Source organism: Rhinolophus sinicus, linkage group LG17 (genome assembly GCF_036562045.2).
Source record: "Rhinolophus sinicus isolate RSC01 linkage group LG17, ASM3656204v1, whole genome shotgun sequence".
In the NCBI taxonomy this organism is placed as follows: domain Eukaryota; kingdom Metazoa; phylum Chordata; class Mammalia; order Chiroptera; family Rhinolophidae; genus Rhinolophus; species Rhinolophus sinicus.
This window is the reverse complement of record NC_133766.1, coordinates 2590222-2611485: the sequence shown is the minus strand read 5'-3', so window position 1 is coordinate 2611485 and position 21264 is coordinate 2590222. Positions and strand designations below refer to the sequence as shown.

Below are 21264 nucleotides of genomic sequence, written 5' to 3'. Positions count from 1 at the left end.
AGGCCGCGGGGCGGGCGGCGGGCGGCGCTGCGGGGCGGGGAAGTGGAGACCGGGCTCCCCCGCGCGGTGAGTCTGCGGTGGGGAATCGCCTGCCGGGCGCCTGGCGTGCGGGAGCCGGAACCGGAGCGGGAGCGGCCGCGCGCGTGGGCCCGTCCGCGCGATCCGCCCGGGGCGGCGCCCAGGGACGCGGACACCCGCTCGCGCCCGCCGCCGCCTGTGCCACCTGGTCGCACAGATCTCCACGTTTGTACCGCTCCCCACTTTGCTCACTCCTTCATCTGGATGGGAAGTTAGGGAAGATGGACAGGGTCGCGCTGGCGTGGGTCGCTCTCTTCTGGCTGACAGGTAAGAGGCATGTCCTACGGAGACCAGTAACTTTACATATATTCCGCAGTGGTGGCCTTGTCACCCCACCCGCCCACCCCCATGGCCCCCGGTTGTGCTTCAAGCTGCTTAGCGGGCTGGTGTTAAGTGGGGGAGGGGCTGTGTGTGTGTGTGTGTGTGTGTGTGTGTGTGTGTGTTAGGAAATGGGGAGCCAGGCGGGGAAGAAGCCCAGTTACAAGTGAGACACGGAGATGCAGGTGTCTGACCCATCGGAGACGCGATTGTTCTTTGAACGTGCATTTCCCCTTCCACACAAGGATGCTTCCTCCGCTCTAACCTGAGTTTGTAATGCTGGGAAAAGCAGGGCTGGACACAACGGAAGCTTGGGGGAGACGGGTTTAAAATTCAGGGAACTGGTTTTGGGGAGGTGGGGGTGGAGAAGCATTCAGTTCTTTCCTTGGAGAAGCCAGGGATCCAGGGGCATTCTCAGGGGAGCCCCGGCTGAAGAAGGAGGTGGGTTGGAGGCTTGACTGGTTGTGGAGTTTGGGGCTCTGCTCTCTGACTTGGTACCTTTTGGGAAGCAGTCCCCTAGTTATAGAAGACCCTTCCTCCGCCCAATAAAGGTGATTTGCAGAGATAATCAGAGCGTAGGGCTTCTCCCAGCATTAGACTTCACTCCTCCAGCTGGGTCCCCCTATGCCCCCCTCCCTTTTTGTGAACTTTCTTCCACCCTCCTGGAGTCTGGAAAGGCTCTTGTTCCTAATGTGGTCTCCCCACGTGATGATTCTGTGGGGTTGAGGGGCAGGTGAGCAGCACCGAGAGATTCACAAGGTGGCCCTGCTTGGGGAGAGGGTGTGAGGAAGGTTTGGGTAGTTTGGACGGGTTCTGAGACCGTGACTGTGGAGCCGGAGAGACGGAGGACAGGAACAAGGGGTCAGAAAGGTTGTGAGGGCAGGAGAGGGCGGTGGAGGGCAGGAGAGAAAACAGAAAATAGCACCAAAAAATGAAGTTTTGTCCCCCGAAGATTTGGGGAAATCAAGTCAGTTGGAAAAGGGAAACAAGTTTAAAGTATCTAAAGCAAGTCACTGAAAGAGGGCAACATACATTCAAGAAGAAAAGCAAAAACCCTACTTCCCTTGGCCTCAGAATAAGATGTTTCATTGCTTCCATTGTTTTCCCTATTCCAAACAGAGGGCCCTCACTGGCCCTTGCCCCCCTGCTGGGTTAGGTTGGGGGGGCAGAGTTAGCCCCTTCTCTTGGCTGCCAGGTTCATCCCTCCCACATTATTCAAATATGAATCATCTCTAATTTCAGGGTTTGGCTGCTCCACGCCTCCCCACACCCCTGGCCTCAGTGCCTGCCACTTCCACCCTCTGACTCTGTCCTTAATTTGCCTGTTCTTCTCAGTTTTCATACTCCTGGGGAACTTTGGCCTTGAGCCGGTTATCACCACCTCCCCTAACTCAGCGAGGCATCTGGGGAGGGGTCCCTGAGTCCGAGGAGCAGCTGGGGAACCCTTGGCCCTCCCTAGATGGCTAACAGCTTCTGTTGCAACGGACTCAGATCCCTGGCAGGGGTCACAGGCCATCCATCTAGTTCAGCTCCCCTCACTTGGTAGAAATGGAAGCCCACAGAGGCGATATGCACACGGCAAACCCAATGCCAGCCCGATTGGGGCTCTGCTAAGCTGCCTCTCTGGGGTTCTGTTTTGGTTTTGTTTCGCGGGGAGGTGCTATTTTGTCTGTGCCTGCTTCCAGCTGCACCTGGAGAGGCCAGCCCCCTGGCAGCAGGCAACAGGTTAGCGATCAGGGCCGTTGGCTGTCAGCGGCCGCGGGGCTTCCGTGCTCCGCAAGTGCGGCTGACTCCCGGGATCCCACTGAGCACCTGCTGGCATCCCGACCCCAGCTTCTGCGGCCCCCTCACCCTTCACAGCTGTCAGTTGTGCGCTGGACAAGTTGCTGTCAGCCGGAGCAAAGTAGAGGCACAAACAATGGCGGCTGGGGAGGAGGAGGGCGAGAGCAGCAGTCAGGGATGAGATAGCTGGATTCACACTGGTCGTTTACAGAGAAACCGGGAGAAGAAAGGTAAGAAATTTTGGTCCAGCCCCATCAATGAAGTCTGTCTTGAGGGGGTGGTAGAAAGGAAGGGAGAAAGGAACGGACAGATTAAAAATGAGTCAGAGGCCCAGGAAGAAAACACTCGTTCCCCTCTGTAGGCTCCCTCCCTTCTCCTCCCCCATCTCTTTTTCTCTTGCTCTCCTCCCATCCCCCTCCCTTGTTTCTCTCGTTCAGTGCAGGCTGAGCAATTTCTAATCTACACTTCGGTTTTTTTCTTCAGGCTCTAGCAGCTCTAGCAGCTCCTTCCTTCGCTCATTATGGAAATTCTGCATTTCTTTCTGCCGTAGATTTAGCCTGATGATTTCTGATTGTCATTGTAATGGTGCTTCCTGTAATAGATTGCTTTTTGTCATTGTTTTGTTGTTATGAACAAAACAAAACGATCACCAGCTGCTGTGTTAGCAACAGGTGCCATCTAGCAGTAAGACTGGAAGGAGGGTTCACTCTTTCTTTGTTCCGGAATATGGAGGTTTCCTCCTCTCCTGCCTGCAGGGCTGTGAGAAACGCTGGCGCTGTGTGACGGGAAGGGAGTACACGCTGGGAGCAAGCGCTGTGTTCGCTTGGACACGCTCTGGGGTCTCTCTGTGATGAAGACTGCTTGCTCCAGTGGCATTTCTTTTGGTGCCTTTTTGGTTTCGTCATGCATTTGCTCATACCAGCTACTAGCGCGCGTCACATTCCTGTGCTTTCTAAGGATGCTGATAAGTGCTGAGAATAAAGAGATAAAAGACATGGCTCTTGCCCTCAGAGAGTTGTTAGTCTAGCCAGTGCCTCAAATGAGTTTTCAGGTAGGTTTGACATGGCGGTCAATCAAGGTCCTCGATGCCACAGGTGCTCCGAGAGCATGGGGGAGGCACGTCCAGCCAAACCTGGGGCCGGGGAGCAGTTCTGAGAGGCCTCGCAGAGGAGGCCATGGGACCTAAGGCACATTCACGCATAGTCTGCTGCTGAGCTTCTGCCACGTCCAGGCGGTGTGGAGGGTTCACAGATGAAGAAGGCACAGTCCCTGCCTTCAGGGCTCGCACAGCCTGGTGGTGGAGACACCAGCGATGGGCCTGCAGACACACACAACGGAGCAGCCTGTGCAGAAGCCGTCATGGGGCTGTGCTGTGGGAGCCTCCCAGGGGCTCCTGCCCCAGCCTGCAGCGGGAAGCGGGGATCCAGGCAGATGCCAGGCCACTGCGTGAGGACACACTTGGGCATGGAGAGTTAAAACGCTATGAGCCCTGGAAGAGTCACTTTCAGGGACTTCTGACACCTCAGCTTCCATGATCTCCTTTCCCGTCCCGTACACCTTTCAATCTCTCTCCTCCTCTGTTCTTTCCCCCATGGAAGAGAAGAGACCTTATTCACACAGAGCACCTTCTTGCTACACTTTATCACAGCTCTCCGCACTCCCCACCCCCCAGCCTGGATGCTCCTCTCTGGAGCAGGACAGGGGGCTTGTTTCAGTATCCTCACCCTTTAGATTTTAGACTCACACGATTCTGCTGGCTGGCCAGCTTATAGCGACTTGGGTATCAGTACTAGTAGTCTTCGTGCAGTGCATAGTGCTAGTACTGTGCTAGTAATGCAAGTACTTAATGCTTAGTACACAGTTAGCAGTATCAGTACCAGCACTTGGTGAGCGGGAGGAACCTAACCCGGGAGGCAAGGAGTGGATTCCACTCCCATCTCCTCCACAAAAGAGCTGTACAGCCATGGGATCTGGGTCTTGTACAATCTGCTGAATGAGAGGACTTTGAAGGTCACGTCCAGCTCTAAGATTCTATGGTTCTTAACTCTTCTCCAATTGTAATGAGTGGGAAATCAAAACTCAAGAGCGACAGTTCCATTCTTCCTTTATCATCCACCCGTGGAGTGCCACGGGGAGCCCCGTTTTCTTCAGCCTTTCCCTGACCATGAATAACGGGCATGAGACACACCAGATGGGAAGGGAGAGCTCCTGTCAGGACACTCACAGGCACTGATGGGGCAGCACCCAGTGTGTGGTGAACAGGACAGGCTCTGCTCGGAAAGACTGAATGTGCCATACTGGGGGCGGGTAAAGCAAGGCGAGCCCTTTGGACCGGGCGGGATGAACCCGACTCTAACCAACATGGCCCCAGAATGTCCCTTCTCGTCTCAACTTTTGGTTCCAGGACCCACTCACCTCTTCCCTCCTTCCAACTATTTTAGCTTTTATGTATCTTTTTCCCCCAATCAGGAATAAGAAGAAAGGTATGATGTGCTTGCTATTCTTGCTTATGTATAGGCTATAATGCTTTTCTATGAGTTAAATGGCTTTCATTTACATTACCCCTTTCTAAGTAAGTATGGCTGATATGACCTATGCACTTAAGAAGACTTAGAGGTGATTTGTCTAAGGCCATGGTAGCTTATTGACGAAAAGAATAAGAAATAGTGTCCCAGACTTACTATGACTTTTTGTTTCGAGTGCCTGAATCCACGGGAAGCATTCTTTTCTGGTCAAGGTGGTCAAACTACAAGTGCCGGTTGCGGTGAGCATAGCTGGTATCTATTTTGGGAGTCACAATAAGGGTGGTGGGGCTTGGAGCTCATAGAACTCAGGCAAATATTGTCTATTGTCGGCGATGTGAGAAAGAATAGGATTTTGCATGTCGAATTAAATCCTGGAAGCTACAGGAAAGGAGTGAATGAGGCCTGGGAGGGCAGAGGATGTGACCCGGTGACGGCAGATGCCGCTGGCATGTCAGAAGCCCACTGGGGAGTAGAGGCTGGTGCTGTGTGCCCGGGAGCCACACAGGATGTGGCTGTGACATATGTATGCTCATGACCTTGGTCTTCAAGGTAGCTTTTGGCTCTCTGCAAATGAAAGAAGGCATTTTGGATGACTAGGGTTCTCTATGGGCCAAGAAATCAGGGAGAACTCCAAAGAGCAGGCAGCGCCCCCTGTTCTCTGGCAGTATCTGGAGCCCTGCAGGAAGGAATGCTCCGGACCAGGACAGAACCCTGGCACTCAGCTGGGGTCCTGCACCGGCACCCTCCATGCAGAGGGCCACGGAAGCAGCTCGTCCTTAGAAAGGGCACCAAGAAGGTGCACACCTCACGTCTCACACTCCTTTGTCCGAACCTAGTCATACGGCCACAGTTAGCTGCCAGAGAGGGTAGGGAATGTAGCCCTTGGATGCTAGACTAAAACTGGGGTCGTGCTGTTACTAACAGAAGGGGACAGGTAGCGTCTCCGTCTATAGCGTGCTAAGTTTGAAGTGCTTGTGGAACCTCCAGGTGGAGACGGAAGTTGTGTATTTGGGTCTGGAGCTCAGGTGAGATCTAGATGGAAACACAGATAAAAAGTTGATCAAGGTTGACAGGAGCTTTCTTCCAGGAGTTTTCTCTGTGCAAAGAGCTGGTCCATCCCAGAAATCTGACCCACCTGAATGAACCAGGTCAGTTTCCAAAGTAGCTCTGTCCTGCGGGGTATAGACTGACCTCTCCAGTACTGCTTTGGTCCCACTGGAACTGCAGGTAAGCCAGCTAGACACCGGCTCATTCCAGGTCTCTGGAAGATGAGGCAGATCAGACAGAAAGGAGATATGTGCCTGGCTTTTATCCGCACAGTGGTGACAGAGAATGGGAAGGCAGGGCTCAGTGGGACACACAGAACATACGCGTAATGAATGGCAAACTCTGTCTGCATAAGGACCAGAGCACTGGCAGCAAATAATAACTAGGCCACGAACAAAGCTCACCGGGCAGGAGGGGCACTGGCGTTTGCCATAGATAGCCCCGTGGAAAAGGGGCAAAGACTTCTGCCTTTGGGGGCTCTTGGGGACAAAACATCCAAGAATGCTGTCATGGCTTTCAAGTCTCAGAATGGTCCATCTGGTCACTTTAATCCTGACCTCAGTCAAGCAATCAGGTACCAGGGTAGCAAACAAGAGAAACTGATGCTGGCCAATTGAAGCAGGAAAGGAATTTACCGGGAGGACATTGATTGACTTACAGCACCAATGGGAAAGCTGAAGAATCAGGCTTCCATATTAGATGAACACCAAGGGAACGTCTGCTATTCTTTGTAAAGTCTTTGGATTTTATGTTTTAACCCACAAATGTGAAGAAGACGAATGGTCCCAATTTTGGGGTTGGGGGAAAGATTCAAGCTGCATTTTCTTTGCCTTTAAACCTTGAGCCTGTAGTCAGCATTTCCACCCAATGCTTTGCTCCCACCCTGACAACGCTACTAAGGGGTGGACACGCTTTCGCTCCTCGTCTGGACTCTAGACCAAACGTAGAGGAGATGCTCAGACACTCCTTAGTCATCTCTGACACTTAGAAAACCTGCCCACAAATCGTCCCCACAACAATGCCTTAGGAAATTGGGACATGTTAAAAATATGAGGACAAAAGACGAATTTCTTAAAGAACATCTAATTTGAAGGCAGAAAGAGGAAGATCTGTATTGTGACAGTGAATGAAGACAAACCTTAGGCGTCTGAACGCCAACATACACTGGGGAACGGGCAGTTCTGAGGTCATGTCCCACTTGGGGCACTTCACGAGTTAAGGGGTGGGGGAGCTGTAGTCACAATTTCTAAAGATGCTTGTCTCTAACAGTGATAATTTTCCATGACCTTTAGCAGCAATCTTTGTCTCTTCTAAAGTGGGGCTGTGCTTCTAGATCTGCCTCGCAAAGATGTGGCAGGAATAGCTTACAACTGGTGGGGAAAAGGGACTCGCTTTGAAAAACATGAAAGCGCTAAAATAAGAACAGCATTGCTTCAGATACTGCTTTTGTTATTCTCCCAAGAACACAGTTCTCGGGTACAGAATCCTTTTCTTTACATGAGAATTGGGGCAGGACCTTATTTTGCCACATCCAGGGCAGTGGTGTCTCTACTTGGAGCTCATGTTTCCTGGTCTGGTGGCTAGCTGAGGTGGGGGCTGCTGCTCTGAGCTGTCACCCATCCCTCTACTTTCAGGCAGTTTTCTGAGGTATTAGCCAGAATCCATTCTCTGCGCCGGGGACCACCTGCTAAGAAAGGCCTTGCAGATTCCCTCCTTCATTTGTTCCTTCACTCACGGGTGCATTTCACATTGTGTGAGCGTCAGCTCCATTCTGGGGCTGAGCTGTAGACGGGGCTACGAGTCCTCCAAATCCTGGTCCTTGCCCTCCGGAACCTTAGCCTTAGAAACCAAGCTTATATCGAATTTCTCAAGTTCAGGGACTGGTCTCTTAGACCTGTTTTCCCAGAACTTAACACAGTGTTTGAAAATGTTTTTGATTGAATTTGAATTGGATAGTCAAGGGCAGTTGCCCTGTGGGTGAGGGGGCACGATAAAAACTGAAAGAACGGTCTGGTGGTCTAAGAATGATGACCCTCTTCTGCAAATGTAGAAAAGCAGCCTTGTACATCACCTTCAATGGCCATCCAGTGTGTCTGGGGTCAGGAATCCCCATTTTTACACGTGTGTTCTAGGCCTGCCAGTCTTTGTTTTCACCCCAATTCGCTCCTGTCTCTGAGAGGCCTGATCTGGGGGTAGGAGTGGGGTCCCATGAAAGGTATTTGTCGAAGCTGGGTGGGTAGCAGCATCACAGGTTCAGATTTGGACCAGTCCTGGGCGAGGGGTACAAGAAACAATACCCAAGCTGCGGGAGAGGGGCTGGCAACAGGGCCCAGGGGGCAGGCTGGAGCTCACAGCAAGACTTCAGTCCCAGTGGGGCACACAGATTGCAGATCAGATGGAGACACAAGTATAAGATAAACAGGTGGGGGGGAAGATACGCTGCTTTGTGGGGATACGGAACGCAAGCCCTCACCTGAGATCCAGGGTGAGGGCCAAAGAGCAATTCTAGACCCTAAGGTTCCTAAGGCGTGGGAGTTAGGGGGCACTCACGCTGCAGTTTGAAGCTACAGCTCAAGCAGGGCTTGGTGTTTCCGGCTTTCTTATGGCCCTCAGAGATCCAAAAAGCTGACACTTCCTTGCAATTCCAAGTGCTGTCCTCTGCAGCTCTGTCCTTAGCTCAGAGTCCCGGGGCGCCCACTGGACCTGCGCCCGTGTACACACACACACACACACACACACACACACACACACACACACAGGCTGACCTCCTGTCTCTGACTTCCGGGAGGTGCTAGGTGAGCGTGTAATGAGCACACACAGGCACGGTCCCTGCTGAGCTCCTAATTCCACAGTCTCATAGTCCTGTGCCGTTCCTGCCACCTGCCTGTACACGCTCGGCATCCACACCTGCACGTCTGTGCTCCCCCAGCTCTAGGTTCATAGCTTCACAGGGGTTGACAACAGAAACAACTACACTTACTGACCGCTTACTCTACTTATTATATGCCATGTTATGCTACGTGCTTAGGGTGAAATCTTCTCTCACCCTCAGACAGCCCCATAAGGCATACCATTATTCTGGCTGGACCAGGGAGGAAACGGAAACGCCTAAGAGTTGAGTGATTCCTTAGGGCGTGCAGCCGGGAAGTGGTAGAGCTTGGATGCTAGTTTAAGACTGACTCCGAAATCTCCGAAGTATCACGCCGTAACGACGCAGGTGTTTCTGAGAACGTGTGCCTTATTCTTTGGAGCATGAGTCTGTGTGTCTGTCATGGAAGGAGCTGAGAACCGAGTGACCTCTAGCAGTGATTGGGGGTCCCACGTCTTGGTCAAGTGGCCACCGTCATGAACAGAGGACAGAGCTGGAAAGGGGGGCATTCTTAGTAATCATCTAATGATCGAAACCCTATAGATAACTGTCTCAAGAAGAACCACAGCTACCCCCCAACCCTTTTGTGCTGCAGCTTTCTCCCTTGCTGGTTTGATTTATCCTAGAAAGGCCAGGAAATGTGATTTCCCAAGTTCGCCTGAATAGGGAGCAGAGAAGAAAGGGTGTAGGGTCAAGAGCACAGCTTAGAGCTGGGAACAGTGCCCGTCATTGGTTCTCTGACCTTGGGCACTGCTAACAGAAGTCACTTCACCTCTCTGTCCCATTTTTGTGCCCTGGAAAATGGGGAGGTAAATAGGGTTTGAAGAAGAGTCACAAGGTTACAAAGTAATGCAATGGAATTTAAGGCGATATGGTGAAGAAATGTCTTGTCTTAATCCAGCTGTGTGAGTCAGGGAGCATGGAATTAACCCTGTCCACATTTGGGGGGGGGGAAGGTGGACGGTAACAGGGGAGCCTGGGGACTGGGGTTCTCCAGTGAGCTTCCAGACGGAAATGATTTGTGCCTCGATGGGGCTGATTTATACAATCTGGCTGTGGTCAGACCTACTGGTGGTGGCTGGTCATCAAAGGGGCTTCAGAATGACAGGTGAGGATGGATTCGTACGTGAGAATTACCCTCAGGCTCTGCTCCAGAATCTTCTATGTAGGTGAATGGCGACATCACAATGGTTAACAACCCTTTGCATAAGAGTCACGAGGCTCATTTTATAGGTGGGCGTTCTCGAGGGACCTCATGAAGGCCTCATCCCCAGTATATGGCCCCATGAGATTCGAAGCCCTATTTGACGCCAATGCTATTTTGCTATTACCACGCCTCAATGACTCATTTAACCAGTTTCCTAGAAATGCCCGTATTAATAATCATTCATTTGCTCATCCATTCCTTTGGTATTCCATAGGTCGCTACTAAGTGCTTGTTGGGTTCAAAACACTTTAAAGGTCACTAAATCTCAAGTACTCTGTTGCATTCACTTCCCAATGGCACAGAGAGCAGAAGCCTTTTCTCCTCACAGGAATTAGAACGTAGTTTCTCAAAGTGCTGTCATTCAGGGGAGCCCCTGGTCTGGAACCCAGAAGCTGTGAGAACAAACATGGAATCCTGACCTTGTCGAGGATGCTTGGATAAAGATATTCCTAAAGAAAAGTGTGACTGAGCTGAGAGAGAGTTTGCTTTGCAGGATGTCATGTGAACACTGGCAGTAATAAAGGACAGAGACGCCTGTGGAAACTGGCCCTTTCCTGCATGTCCCAAGTCCACCTGTAATTCTAGGTGAGACTCTCTGCCTCGAGCTGCCGCAGCTGACTTGACAGGCTCCTGGATTCATTTCCGAACCTCTTTGTCATATCCTATTCATATTTCCTTTTTTTTCTTTTTCTTTGTGCCTCTCATCATAATTCTGTATCTGCTTCTAACCTCAGATCAAGCTGGAAACTCCTGATTCTCCCATTCACCTGAGGAAGTGGTGTTCCCTTTGCTTGGCATTTCTAGATCTTACCATTGAGTTCATAGTGGTCCTTTGCCTCTCAAACACTCCCCTGGTCTTCCATTCACTGAAGCTTCTCTCTCTTTCTTGGACACCAAGCCTCAGGTTGGATCTTTTCGCCACTTAAACGTCTTGTCTGCTTTCTAGTCTTTTCCCCTCTTTTTTGATTACCCGTCAAAATTTTTAAACTTAGCCTGTTGCTTTTGATCTGAATTTCTCCGTTTCTCTCAAAGCCCCCTTTCCCCTTCATCTCTGTCCCCTTTGCTTGGTCACCGCTAGAAGGGAAGTCTCTTCCTCCTGAAGTCTGACCTCCTGGCTTCATTGTCCTTATGTATCAAATCTTTGTTGAGCACCTATGGGCTCCTCAGCCAGGACAGCAAGACAAGACACATAAATCTGATGGGGTGACAGGCATGAAAATAAATACTTGCAAAGTGATTATAATAAATGTCTGGAGGAGAATGCTGGGGATCCTGGTGGCACAAAGGAGGAAGTGACAAATGCGTTGATTGGTCAGAGAAGGCTTTCCAAAAAGCCTTTGAACGGCGTTTTGAAAAGTAGAAGGGTGTTTCCCAGGCAAAGCAGTGAGGAAAAGCATTCCAGAAACCAGGGACTTCATATGCCAAGACCTGGAGATGTGAAATAGCATGTCCCACTTGGGGAAACCGCTCTTCTTAGAGGTTGGTGCTCAGAGAGAGAGACTCTGGGAGAAGTGACGCTGAGGAGGTAGGAGGAACGGGATGACAGAACGCCTTACGTGCCGTGCCAGGAATGTGGGGTTTTCTCCTGAAGGTCACAGTAGATGAGATAAAGGTTTTCAGAAGGAGAAGCCCTAACAGTCAGATTTCAAAGGACCACCTGAACTACAGTGAGGAGAAGGGACTGCCTGCCGGCAACTGCAGGCAGGGAGACCAGACAACAGACGACTGCAATGTTACAAGCAAGAAATGAAGACAGATTAAAACAAAAAAGTGGGGTTAAAGAAGAGGGGAGAAATATTAACGGTGTTGAGAGAGGACGCTGACATGACTTAATGCCTGATTAGATATTGGGAGTGATGGCAGTTTGCCATTAACCGTGATGGAAAAAACAGGGAGGAAGAGGTGAGGTGAGGTGAGGGGGGCACATGACCATGTGGGATGAGATGAGGTGAGGGGTGTGGGGTGAGGTGACGTGGGGGGTCATGACCACGTGGGGTGAGGTGAGCTCCAGGACTTAGAGTGTTCGTTCTGTCCTACAGCCATGGCGGAAGGCCTGCAGGTCACAGTGCCCGACAAGAAGACGGTGGCCATGCTCTTCCAGCCCACTGTGCTCCGCTGCCACTTCTCCACGTCCTCCCATCAGCCCGCAGTTGTGCAGTGGAAGTTCAAGTCCTACTGCCAGGACCGCATGGGGGAATCCCTGGGCATGTCCTCTCCCCGGGCCCAGTCTCTCAGCAAAAGGAACCTGGAATGGGACCCCTACTTGGACTGCTTAGACAGCAGGAGGACTGTTCGGGTGGTCGCTTCCAAGCAGGGCTCCACCGTCACCCTGGGAGATTTCTACCGGGGGAGAGAGATCACCATCATTCACGGTAATCCCCTTTGAATCTTGGGAATGGGAGGGACGTACGTTCCATTCTTCCCAGACAGGGCATGTCAGCCTCCCGGCCTTTCTGTCCCTCAAGACTTTGATTTGATGGGAGATGGGAGCATAGAGAAGCCTAGGAAATTGCTTTCACGAGCCGGTGAGGTAGAAAAGGTGGAGGGTATAGTATCTAGGGAAGACACAGAGATGAGCTTCGGGAACAGTCTTTCCTGAGCCTGATCTGCAGTCGGTGGAGCTTGTTGTCAGGACGGAGTCGGGATGGTTCTAGTGAAAGAACTTGCTCAGTCAGATATGTTACACCTTGACATCACAGCCTGTGTGCCCCTTTCCCAAACTCAGTTTCCCAGACTTCCTCTGCTGGGAGAGGGGACGTGTGCATACGAGTGACAGAGCCAGGTAACATGCCGTGGCCCACGCCCCAGGTAGGTTTGTCTCAGTTCCACCCTTTCTCCTGTTCCCGAAAGCTTTGGACAAGAAAAGGTCTGAAGAGTCTGATATGACCTCTTTGAACTTGGAAGAACTCCCGTGCAGCCGGCTCATTGCCAGGAGTCCAGAGTTCTGGAATTTAACCAGCTTCCAGGGGCCTCTGTCGGCCTGCTTGGTTGCAAGCAGTCTTCTATTCCTGGAGCTGGCCTGGAACGAAACCAGATTCTCGTGCTGGTCTGTCTCTCGCCTCAGGGATGCTAGCTTTTTTGTGATTTTGTGTGTGTTTCAGATAACGCAAACATCTCACCAACCACCATCCAGGTAAAGAAACAGAGCACTGCAGACAGGCCCGAAGGGCCCCCCTCGCTCCCCTCACTGTCAGGGTTCCTTTCAGAGGCAGTTTTGGGACTGGGTCCTTCTCTTTGTGATAACAGATGCCGACCTTCAAATTGGAAAACTCATGTGGGGAGACAGCGGACTCTATTACTGTGTTATCACGACGCCTGACGACCTGGAGGGCAAGAACGAGGACTCCGTGGAGCTGCTGGTGTTGGGTAAGCGACGACCGGCAGCGCCTTCTGCGGAGCCGGCTGGGGCTGTTCCCTCTCCTGCGCCTCCCCTTGGCGTCTGCCAGCAGGCTGCACAGGTGGACTTTATCTCGGGTGCCGACAAAGCAGTTGTGGAGTACTGTGTCTCCCCGAAAATAAGACCTAACCGGAAAAGAAGCCCTAGCATGATTTTTTGGGAGGACATCCCCTGACCATAAGCCCTCATGCGTCTTTTGGAGCAAAACTTCATAGAAGACCCGGCCTTATTTTCGGGGAAACACGGTATGTTCTCTAAGAGAAGCGGCTATCTTTCTTATGTCTTGTTTCTTGGAGGCGGTGGCCCCCGTTTCAGTGTTGCCCTGAATGTTTCTTCTGCTTTCTTAGGGTTTTTTTTCCCCTCCTTCCAGCTGCAGCTTTAACCCTGATTGCTCTCTGCTCTAAACTTTACTTATCTTTTTATATGCTAATTGTTGAAGAAAATGCCCCAGGCCTTTAAAGTGGGGTAGAGACCATTGAGAGAAAGGAATTCACTGGTGAGCCAGGACCCCCTGAGACAGCAGGCACCTTTCCATCTGACCTCCCCTGAAGACAATCGTAAGGAAAGATGGCTGTATACTGGGTTGTGTAATAATAAAAGGTGGCAGTGAAAAGAGCTGCTGGGGAAGACGCTAGTGTTTAACTGGAAGGCAAATTTCCTGAAACCTCAAAGTGTCTGAGTTATTCTCAAAGCAAATATACCTGATCCTCATTAATATTAATTTCTTCATAAATGAAAGCTCATTACTTTTGGCTGGTTTTCCTCTTTCGTGGATTGGAGCAATGTCGGTGGGAAAGGACCTCCTTGTATGAACTGAAAATTGAACACGTATTTCGTGCTCTATAAATGTTGGTTGGACAAAGAAATTAGAATAAAACATAGAAATGAAGAAGAGAAACTACATTAATTGTAGGAGAAAAGGTAAACGCTTGAAGCCATTTTTCAAAAGAAATTTCATTTTTTGTAGCTTTCAAGAAACCAGGTGATAACAATTTAGGGGACGATTTGAGGGTGTTTTCTTTTAAAGGCAAATGAGGCTGAAGGTTAATTTTTACTTTACTTGGGAAACTCGGTGCTCAGGGAAAAAGTGGAATTTGCTACTTAGGATTTTCAGTTTTACTCTAGCGTGACTGTGTGATTTTGGCAACTCGACTGTTTGGCTTCCTTAATTTTATAGTTTACAAAATGGGTTAAGGTAACACTTATTTATTAATAGTTAACCTTTTAATTACTAATAATGAACCCTTATTAGAGGGTCAACATAATTGAAATACATGTACCGTGAGTCCAATATATAAAGCCACAACTGCTGTGCTTTGTAAAGGAATGGGAACTATGACAGCTATTAAAAGGGAAATAAAAAAGGAAAAGGCTTATATTGACATCATAAAAGAATACGGGGAAATCAGACTTGGGATGTCCTGTCGATCCGAAGGGAATAAAAAAGATAAATTTCTCTAATCACACAGCACTAAAGGCCAAGTATGAAGGAACAAGTGGTTCATTGAGCCTGCAATCAGCTAATCGTAAGCACAGTCAACTTGGCCAGTGCAGTCATGTGCAGAGGAAGTGACTGCCTGTGCAGGAAAGGAGGCCAGGTGAAAACCACTTTAAATAATTCGGTCCCAGTTCTGCCAACGCGGGGGAAACGAAGTGAGAGCGATGTCATCTGAAGATGTGCTAAGCGTACAAAGGATATTCCTCTGGATCCAAACATACAAAGTCCCTGGGTGAAGACGCTGTCCTCAGGACAAAGGGAGGTGGGTGACAGGAAGGCTCACGGGGAAATGGTCACCAGTGATGGGACAAAAGATGAAGAACAGAAATCAGTATCTGAAAGACTCGTAAAGGAAAACTGGGGCGGCTGCAAATCAGCTCATCAGAATAGAAGGAGCATAGCTGGGGGAGAGACAGACACATGGCAGGGTTCTCAGGGAGGAGAAACACCGTTTTTCTATATTCCACATGAATTAGGGATGTCAAAGCAAGATGCGTTTGCCATGGAAACTTTGTAGGGCAACACTCGTTGTATTAGTTATTGAAAGACGTAGTTATGACATCTACAAGAGTTTTCTGGATGCATAAAGGACTGTAATTTACTTTCCAAATGCAAAATTCTGAGTCTCCTTTGTCTTGACACCCCATTCTAGAAGTTTTCAAAATACGGTTGCAGTTTTAAAAATTCTAAATTATTGGAGGGTTATATCGTGCAGGCCTGTTTGTTTGGTGTTCTTTTTACGTAAGACCGGGAGAGCAACCTGATTTCTGAGGTCAGTCCCAGGAGATGAAGACCTCAATGGAAGTAAGTGGATCTACAGTTCGCTAATTTGAATCTCCATGAGCCAAGGGTTCTGTCAATGAAGTTTATAGGAGAAATGGCGGGAGAAACTGCTCTAAGGAAAGAGGACTTGGAGCCAGGAAGGAAGTGAAATCGCATGGAAGAGGGATTGGAAACATACTCTGTCTGTGTGGCTCGATAAATCTAGAACCACTAGTGGACGTTACAAGGGGAGGGAGTCCCTCTCAGTGTAAAGGAAGAACTGTTTACAACTGGAGACACCTAAAGATGGAATGTTTTCTCAGGCGCTGTGATTTGTATGTCCTTCAGAGGGTGGGATCTTTCTTAGGAGATATGTCAGGTTTTTGTGCATAGGAAAGGGTGTTTAACTAAGTTACTCTGGAGCTTTATTTCAATTCTCAAGTTTTGGGATTAAAAAGTAGACAAACGTGGGTGATGTGACTAGCTTGGTAAGTGAGAAAATGACCTCCCAGGAACTCAGTCCTCGTGGAAGAGATAAAAGAGGCTATAGGTTGGTTATAGGACGTGCAGGGTGACGGTCACTCACGAGGAAGCCAGAGGGAATAAACGGTGGTCTTCTGCCATCGGCCAGGGCTGAAAGGACTAAGCCCACCAGAATGAGAAGAAACTATTCATGGTAGCTTGGAGGAGCTGAAACTTTAGCTGTTCTTGGAGGTGATTACAAAATAGAGAGAAGAAAACTGGCTGGAATTTCAGATGACCGATTAGTAAGGAAAGATGAGTTAAAGGGATACATTAGAGGCAAACTTAAGAAGAATTTCGTTTTCTCGTTATACTCCCAAAGGTGGACAAACTGATGGAGCAAGATTGCGAAGTGTCTTCTATGTCAGACTAAGCAGTTTGGGCTTCATCCTGGAGACTTTGGGGAGCCGGTGAAACCTTCACAGAGGACTGAAATTAGACCTGAGGGTCAGAGCGATAATGAGCGGCGGGGTGGACAATGCGTTAGACAGGAGGTGCTGGGACAGAGGGGGCCACTGGGGCAGCACGGATGATAGGGTAGGAGATTCTGCACCAGAGGGATGAACTGAGAAGAGGCAACATAGAAACGTTTCTGAGATGGAAGTGATGGACCTTGGTGACTAATGTATAAAAGGAAATAAAAGAGGGATGAGTCAAAGGGACACCGTGACTCCTCGCTAGCTGGGCCACAGTTCCATCAACTCAGAGAGAGGACACAGGTCGGAAAGCAGGTCGGGAAAGGAGGAGACTGAGTTTGGTTCTTGACATGTTGATGTGGGACACCCAGGTGGAGATGTCTTGCTGACAATTAGAAGTGTACGTCTGGAACTCAGCGGAAAAGCGAGACTTAGAGACAATAGATCTGAGAATCAGGAGTGGTAGTCAGAACCGTGAAAGCATAGATGAGTCACCCAGGAAGATTATGTAAAATGAAGAGGGACAAGGGCAGCACCTTCCGGTCTTATAATCTAGTCTTACGTCACGAGAGTGGTAACACTGGCACCACACGTGCTTGTCGTGATTTCCCCACAACGTCAGAAGCTTCTCAGTAGCAAGGGACCCTGTGCTCTTCCAAGACAAGGACCGACTCTCACTATTCTTTGTATCTGCAGTGCCTTGCGGAGCGTCTACAATAAAGGAGCCTGAGAGCATGTTTCTTTGTAAAAATGATGAAGGGGCAGAACCTGTAACTAATTGTTACTCGGTGCCTCTTACGTGTTAGTCAGTGGTGAGTATATATATTTGCCGACTTGTAAAGTGTCAATACAATAAACATCTACAGTCTCAAGTGAGATAACGTGGTTCAGTCTCATTGGTTAGAATTCTTTATCTGGGTATTGAAATTACTACGAGTGATAGATCCATCAGGGACTGTGGTGGAAAGGAACAGAAGTAGACACTGGCTGACTTGAGCAGAAAGGAATATGTTGGAAGGATATCAAAATTGCAAGGGAGGCTGGAAAATCGGACTCTGAAAAGGACAGTGGTCTATTAGGGTCACACTTGTTAGCTTCTGTAAAGATTACCCCCAAAGCTCAGTGACTTACTACAGCAGACTTCGGGTACTTCCTCTTGTCACAGATGTGAGTAGCAGGCTTATCTGGTCGCTCTGTTCCAGCTGGTGGGACAGGGGTCTAGGCTTCTCCGTTGTTTGGCCCCGCTGTATTGGAGACCTTTGCTCCCAGCTTCACAGAAGGAGAGAATGAGACAGGTCATGTGGGACTTTTTTCAGCACCAGGTCTGACAGTGACGTGGGTCACTTCTGCTGGTATTTTGTATGCGCCCAGGAAGAAAGTAAAAATGTTTTGATGAACACAGCACATTCCCTGCCCTGCCAGAGACGCTCCAGCGTCTGTGCAGCCAGAATGAAAAAACAACGTCTTTAAGACTCCATAGCCAGAAAGAAATCGACTCAACTGTGTTTTTCTGAGCTTGCATTTTCCCATTCAAGAATCAGTCTCACTCATGGATACAGAGAACAAATTGATGGTTGCCAGATGGGAGGTGGGTTGGGGGGCTGGGTGAAAAGGGGAAGGGAATAAGATGAACAGGGATATAAAGTACAGCATAGGGAATACAGTCAATAATATCGTAATAACTATGGATGGTGTCAGACGGGTAATAGACTTACCAGGGTGATCACTTCATAAGTTACGTAAATGTCTAATAACTATATTGTACACCAAAAACTAATGTAATATTCTATGTCAACTGTAATTGAAAAAAATTAAGACAAAAAAGAATCAGTCTCAGGAGAGAGTCCAGTTGGCCAGTTTGGACAGGTGTCCACCATTGCTTAGCCGTAGGCGATCAGGGGCTCTTGGTGGCTAGTCTACCAGGTATGGAGATGAAGTAATTCCCCAAAGCAAACTGGGCACCATTGCAAAAAAAGGAAGAAAAGATGTGAGATGCCCCCAAAACAATGCATTTCCACCAAAGTGATGCCATTATGAGGTCGACTACTAATATTAATGGACACTGGTAATAATTTGTAGCTCACAAACTTTTTCTATAAAAATCTTGTAAGGCAGGAGAGCAGGCATTCTTTTCCTCATTCTCCAAGTGAAGACTTTAACGTTCAGGTTTTGTTAACTACTACACCCTGTGAAAAAAGGGTCGCTGATCAAACGCAAGTGTTTTGGTGCCTAGCTTCACCTCTTTCCACAAGACCACCTGCCTGTCTATATTAAGAAACTATAGAATGCTTCTTAGAATGTTGTCAGAGCTTCAGGTCAGGGAAAGCGAGTTTTTACTTGTCCCAGATCAGCTTTAGTATTTCACCTGATTTCTTAATGAAGTGGTTTATAACCACTGGCCGGAGCCCTCATTTCAGAGGCACAGTCGTTCTTTTCTAGCTTGCTACCTCCCCACTGAGCGTGACCCCCCTTCCCCCAAACATCTGAACCACCTACAATGGCTCTGGAAGCTTCTTTCAGAGGGTTCAGAAATACCCCAAGACAAGTGACTCAGAGAAATGCAAAGATAACCGCTGATTCAACATTAAGTGCGAAATTCTACGGAGCACTCTTGAATACTCTCTTTTCACAATTGATTTTTTTTTTAACTTTTATTTATTTCAAGTGTGTTTTTCCAGGACCCATCAGCTCCAAGTCAAGTAGTTGTTTCTATCTAGTTGTGGAGGGCGCAGGTCACAGTGGCCCATGTGGGGATCGAACCCGCGCCCCTGGTGTTTCGAGCAACGCGCTCTAACCAACTGAGCTAACCGGCCGCCCCTGAATATCTTTTTGATGGTTCAGAAGGTGAAGTCATTATGAAGTGGGAAATGCACACAGTGTGTTGGGTGCTTTGAGATGACAGTGACAAGCACCTTAGAAATATTTAGACAGATGTTTGGGACCGCAGGGCCAAACAGGCACAGGTGCAGAAATGGGAGTGTCCAGAAATCGGCGCCCTGAGATTAGGCCGGGGTCTAGGATCACTGGCAAGGACGGGCTGTTTATAACCTGGAACCACGCCACTGTCTGCTCAGGAAAGTTCCCTCGGCAGCTCCAGCTGTCAGGAAAAGGTCTTCCCCACTCAGGAAGGCCCAAGCAGGGAAGTTATTATTTTAAAACCTAAAAGCAACTTCCCTCTTTCTATGGACAACGTGAGGGCCTGACCTCTGCTTTCTGATCCCCCATGTGGTAGCTTGTTTTGGGCCATCAAGTAGAAAAAGGAGGGAAAGGGCCCTGGCGGAAGTACGGCTGGATGCACACTCCGGCCTCTGGCCCAAGAATAGAATGAGGGGCCATAAACCAAGGCGTGTTTAAAGCTAAGAAGATTTTCCTGATGGTAAATAACAATTTGGGGAAATTGTGGTTGGTTGAGGAAAATTACAGAAGCTACATCTCTGACGAGCTTTCGACATGGAATGGTCGAAAAGATAGCCGGGATGTTAGGATAACCAAGATGGCTTTCAGAGTCCTTTCGATGATTTTGACTTTATTGAAAAGTCTACAGTTTGCAAAATTAATTTTCCATATAGGGTGATGCCTCAAGTACTGTTTTAGAAAAAGAAAAGTGATGCACGTTTATTGTAAAAATTTCCAACAAAACAGAAAAGTACAAAAGAAGAAAATATTGCCTAAAATCGCACCGTCCAGAGCTACGTGTTGTGTTCTTCAGAACTCTTTTTGATTGCAAGGGACAGACACTGACCATGGCACAGGGGAACTTTCTGGCTCAGGTAGCTGCTAAGCCCCGTGTCTTCCCAGCTTCAAGCCTGGCCAAGTCCCAGGATTCAGATTGTTTTAAAAAACGTTTGTCCCCTCCGTGTGACTGCATTGTCGGACAGGGTCTCTCCACGGGGCAGGTGTCCATGGGCTTTAACACCTTCCCCTCAGGAGGATAAAATGTCATTCTCCAGTTTTGGGGGGCCACCGTGCATTGGCACCGGAAGCAGCACACCACCAGCCCAGCTGGACCATCTGAATTGAAGCGAAAGGGGAAAGGAGTAGCTTCCTGAAGGGAAATGGGGCAATTGTTTCCAAATGAAGAAGGAAAGCATGCCAGGCAGGCAAAACCAAGCCCTACTAACAATCGCGGGCTACATTTCTGCTTATTTATAGGCCAAAGGCGGTGCTATTCCAGGGGACCAGAAAGAGGTCTGCTCCCAGGTAGGCGCTAACTCAGGGTTGATTCTCCCTTGGGAAGGTCATGGCATGGAATTGTCTTCCTGTCACGCTTCTGTTTTCTTCCATCTCCTCCTGGGACTTACCCAGGAGTACAGCATATTCTACCTGGGCAAAGGGTGCAGGAACAGGTGTGCCTAACTTTTTCTGAAGTCAAGCTATTCACAGTAGTGTGCCTGGAATTGTTATTCTGGTCTAAAATAAACCATTCGGCCCATCAGTATGAAACAGCCATTAAAACGTAACAGGAACTCAGGGCAGTCTTGGAGGGGTCATCTCCGAACTGGCTTTGGGGATGTTTGAGGGGACGGGTCTCAGGCTGTGCAGACGTGCGTCAGCACTCAGCCCGATGTCAGTACCACCTCCATCGGAACCCCATGGCACCCCCACTCCAGGACAGTAGTTTCGGCTGTTTAGAAAGGCTACTTGTTGCCGAGGCTCCCCTCCCCCTTCTTTCCTCTGTGCCAGCCCAGCCCGGCTGCTAACCAGGGAGATTTGCTGATTAAAAGGGCTTTAGCTCCCAGAGTTCCCATGGCAACAGCCTCCTTGGAGGTCTTTGTTGCCTGGTAAAACTTTGATCTCTGAGAGTGACTGCTGCTGTTTCTCTGGAAGATTTACAAACAGAGGA

At 49.2% G+C, this 21264-nt stretch overlaps 1 protein-coding gene across 7 annotated transcripts in view; it reads left to right on the top strand.

Annotated features, from left to right (window-relative positions):
- Window positions 1-78: 78 nt before the first annotated feature.
- The window catches only part of ILDR2 (immunoglobulin like domain containing receptor 2), a 54754-nt gene continuing 33568 nt past the window's right edge, over window positions 79-21264 (top strand). For 3 of the 7 annotated variants that reach the window (XM_074322458.1, XM_074322457.1, XM_074322456.1), the window contains exons 1-3: window positions 79-345; window positions 11866-12198; window positions 13073-13192. In XM_074322458.1, coding sequence (XP_074178559.1) covers window positions 300-345; window positions 11866-12198; window positions 13073-13192 — 499 coding nt within the window. In that variant the 5' untranslated portion in view covers window positions 79-299. Of the gene's footprint in view, window positions 346-1677; window positions 2409-10289; window positions 10412-11865; window positions 12199-13072; window positions 13193-21264 lie in introns of those variants that run through there. The other 4 variants (XM_074322454.1, XM_074322453.1, XM_074322455.1 and 1 more) reach the window with 3 other exon arrangements.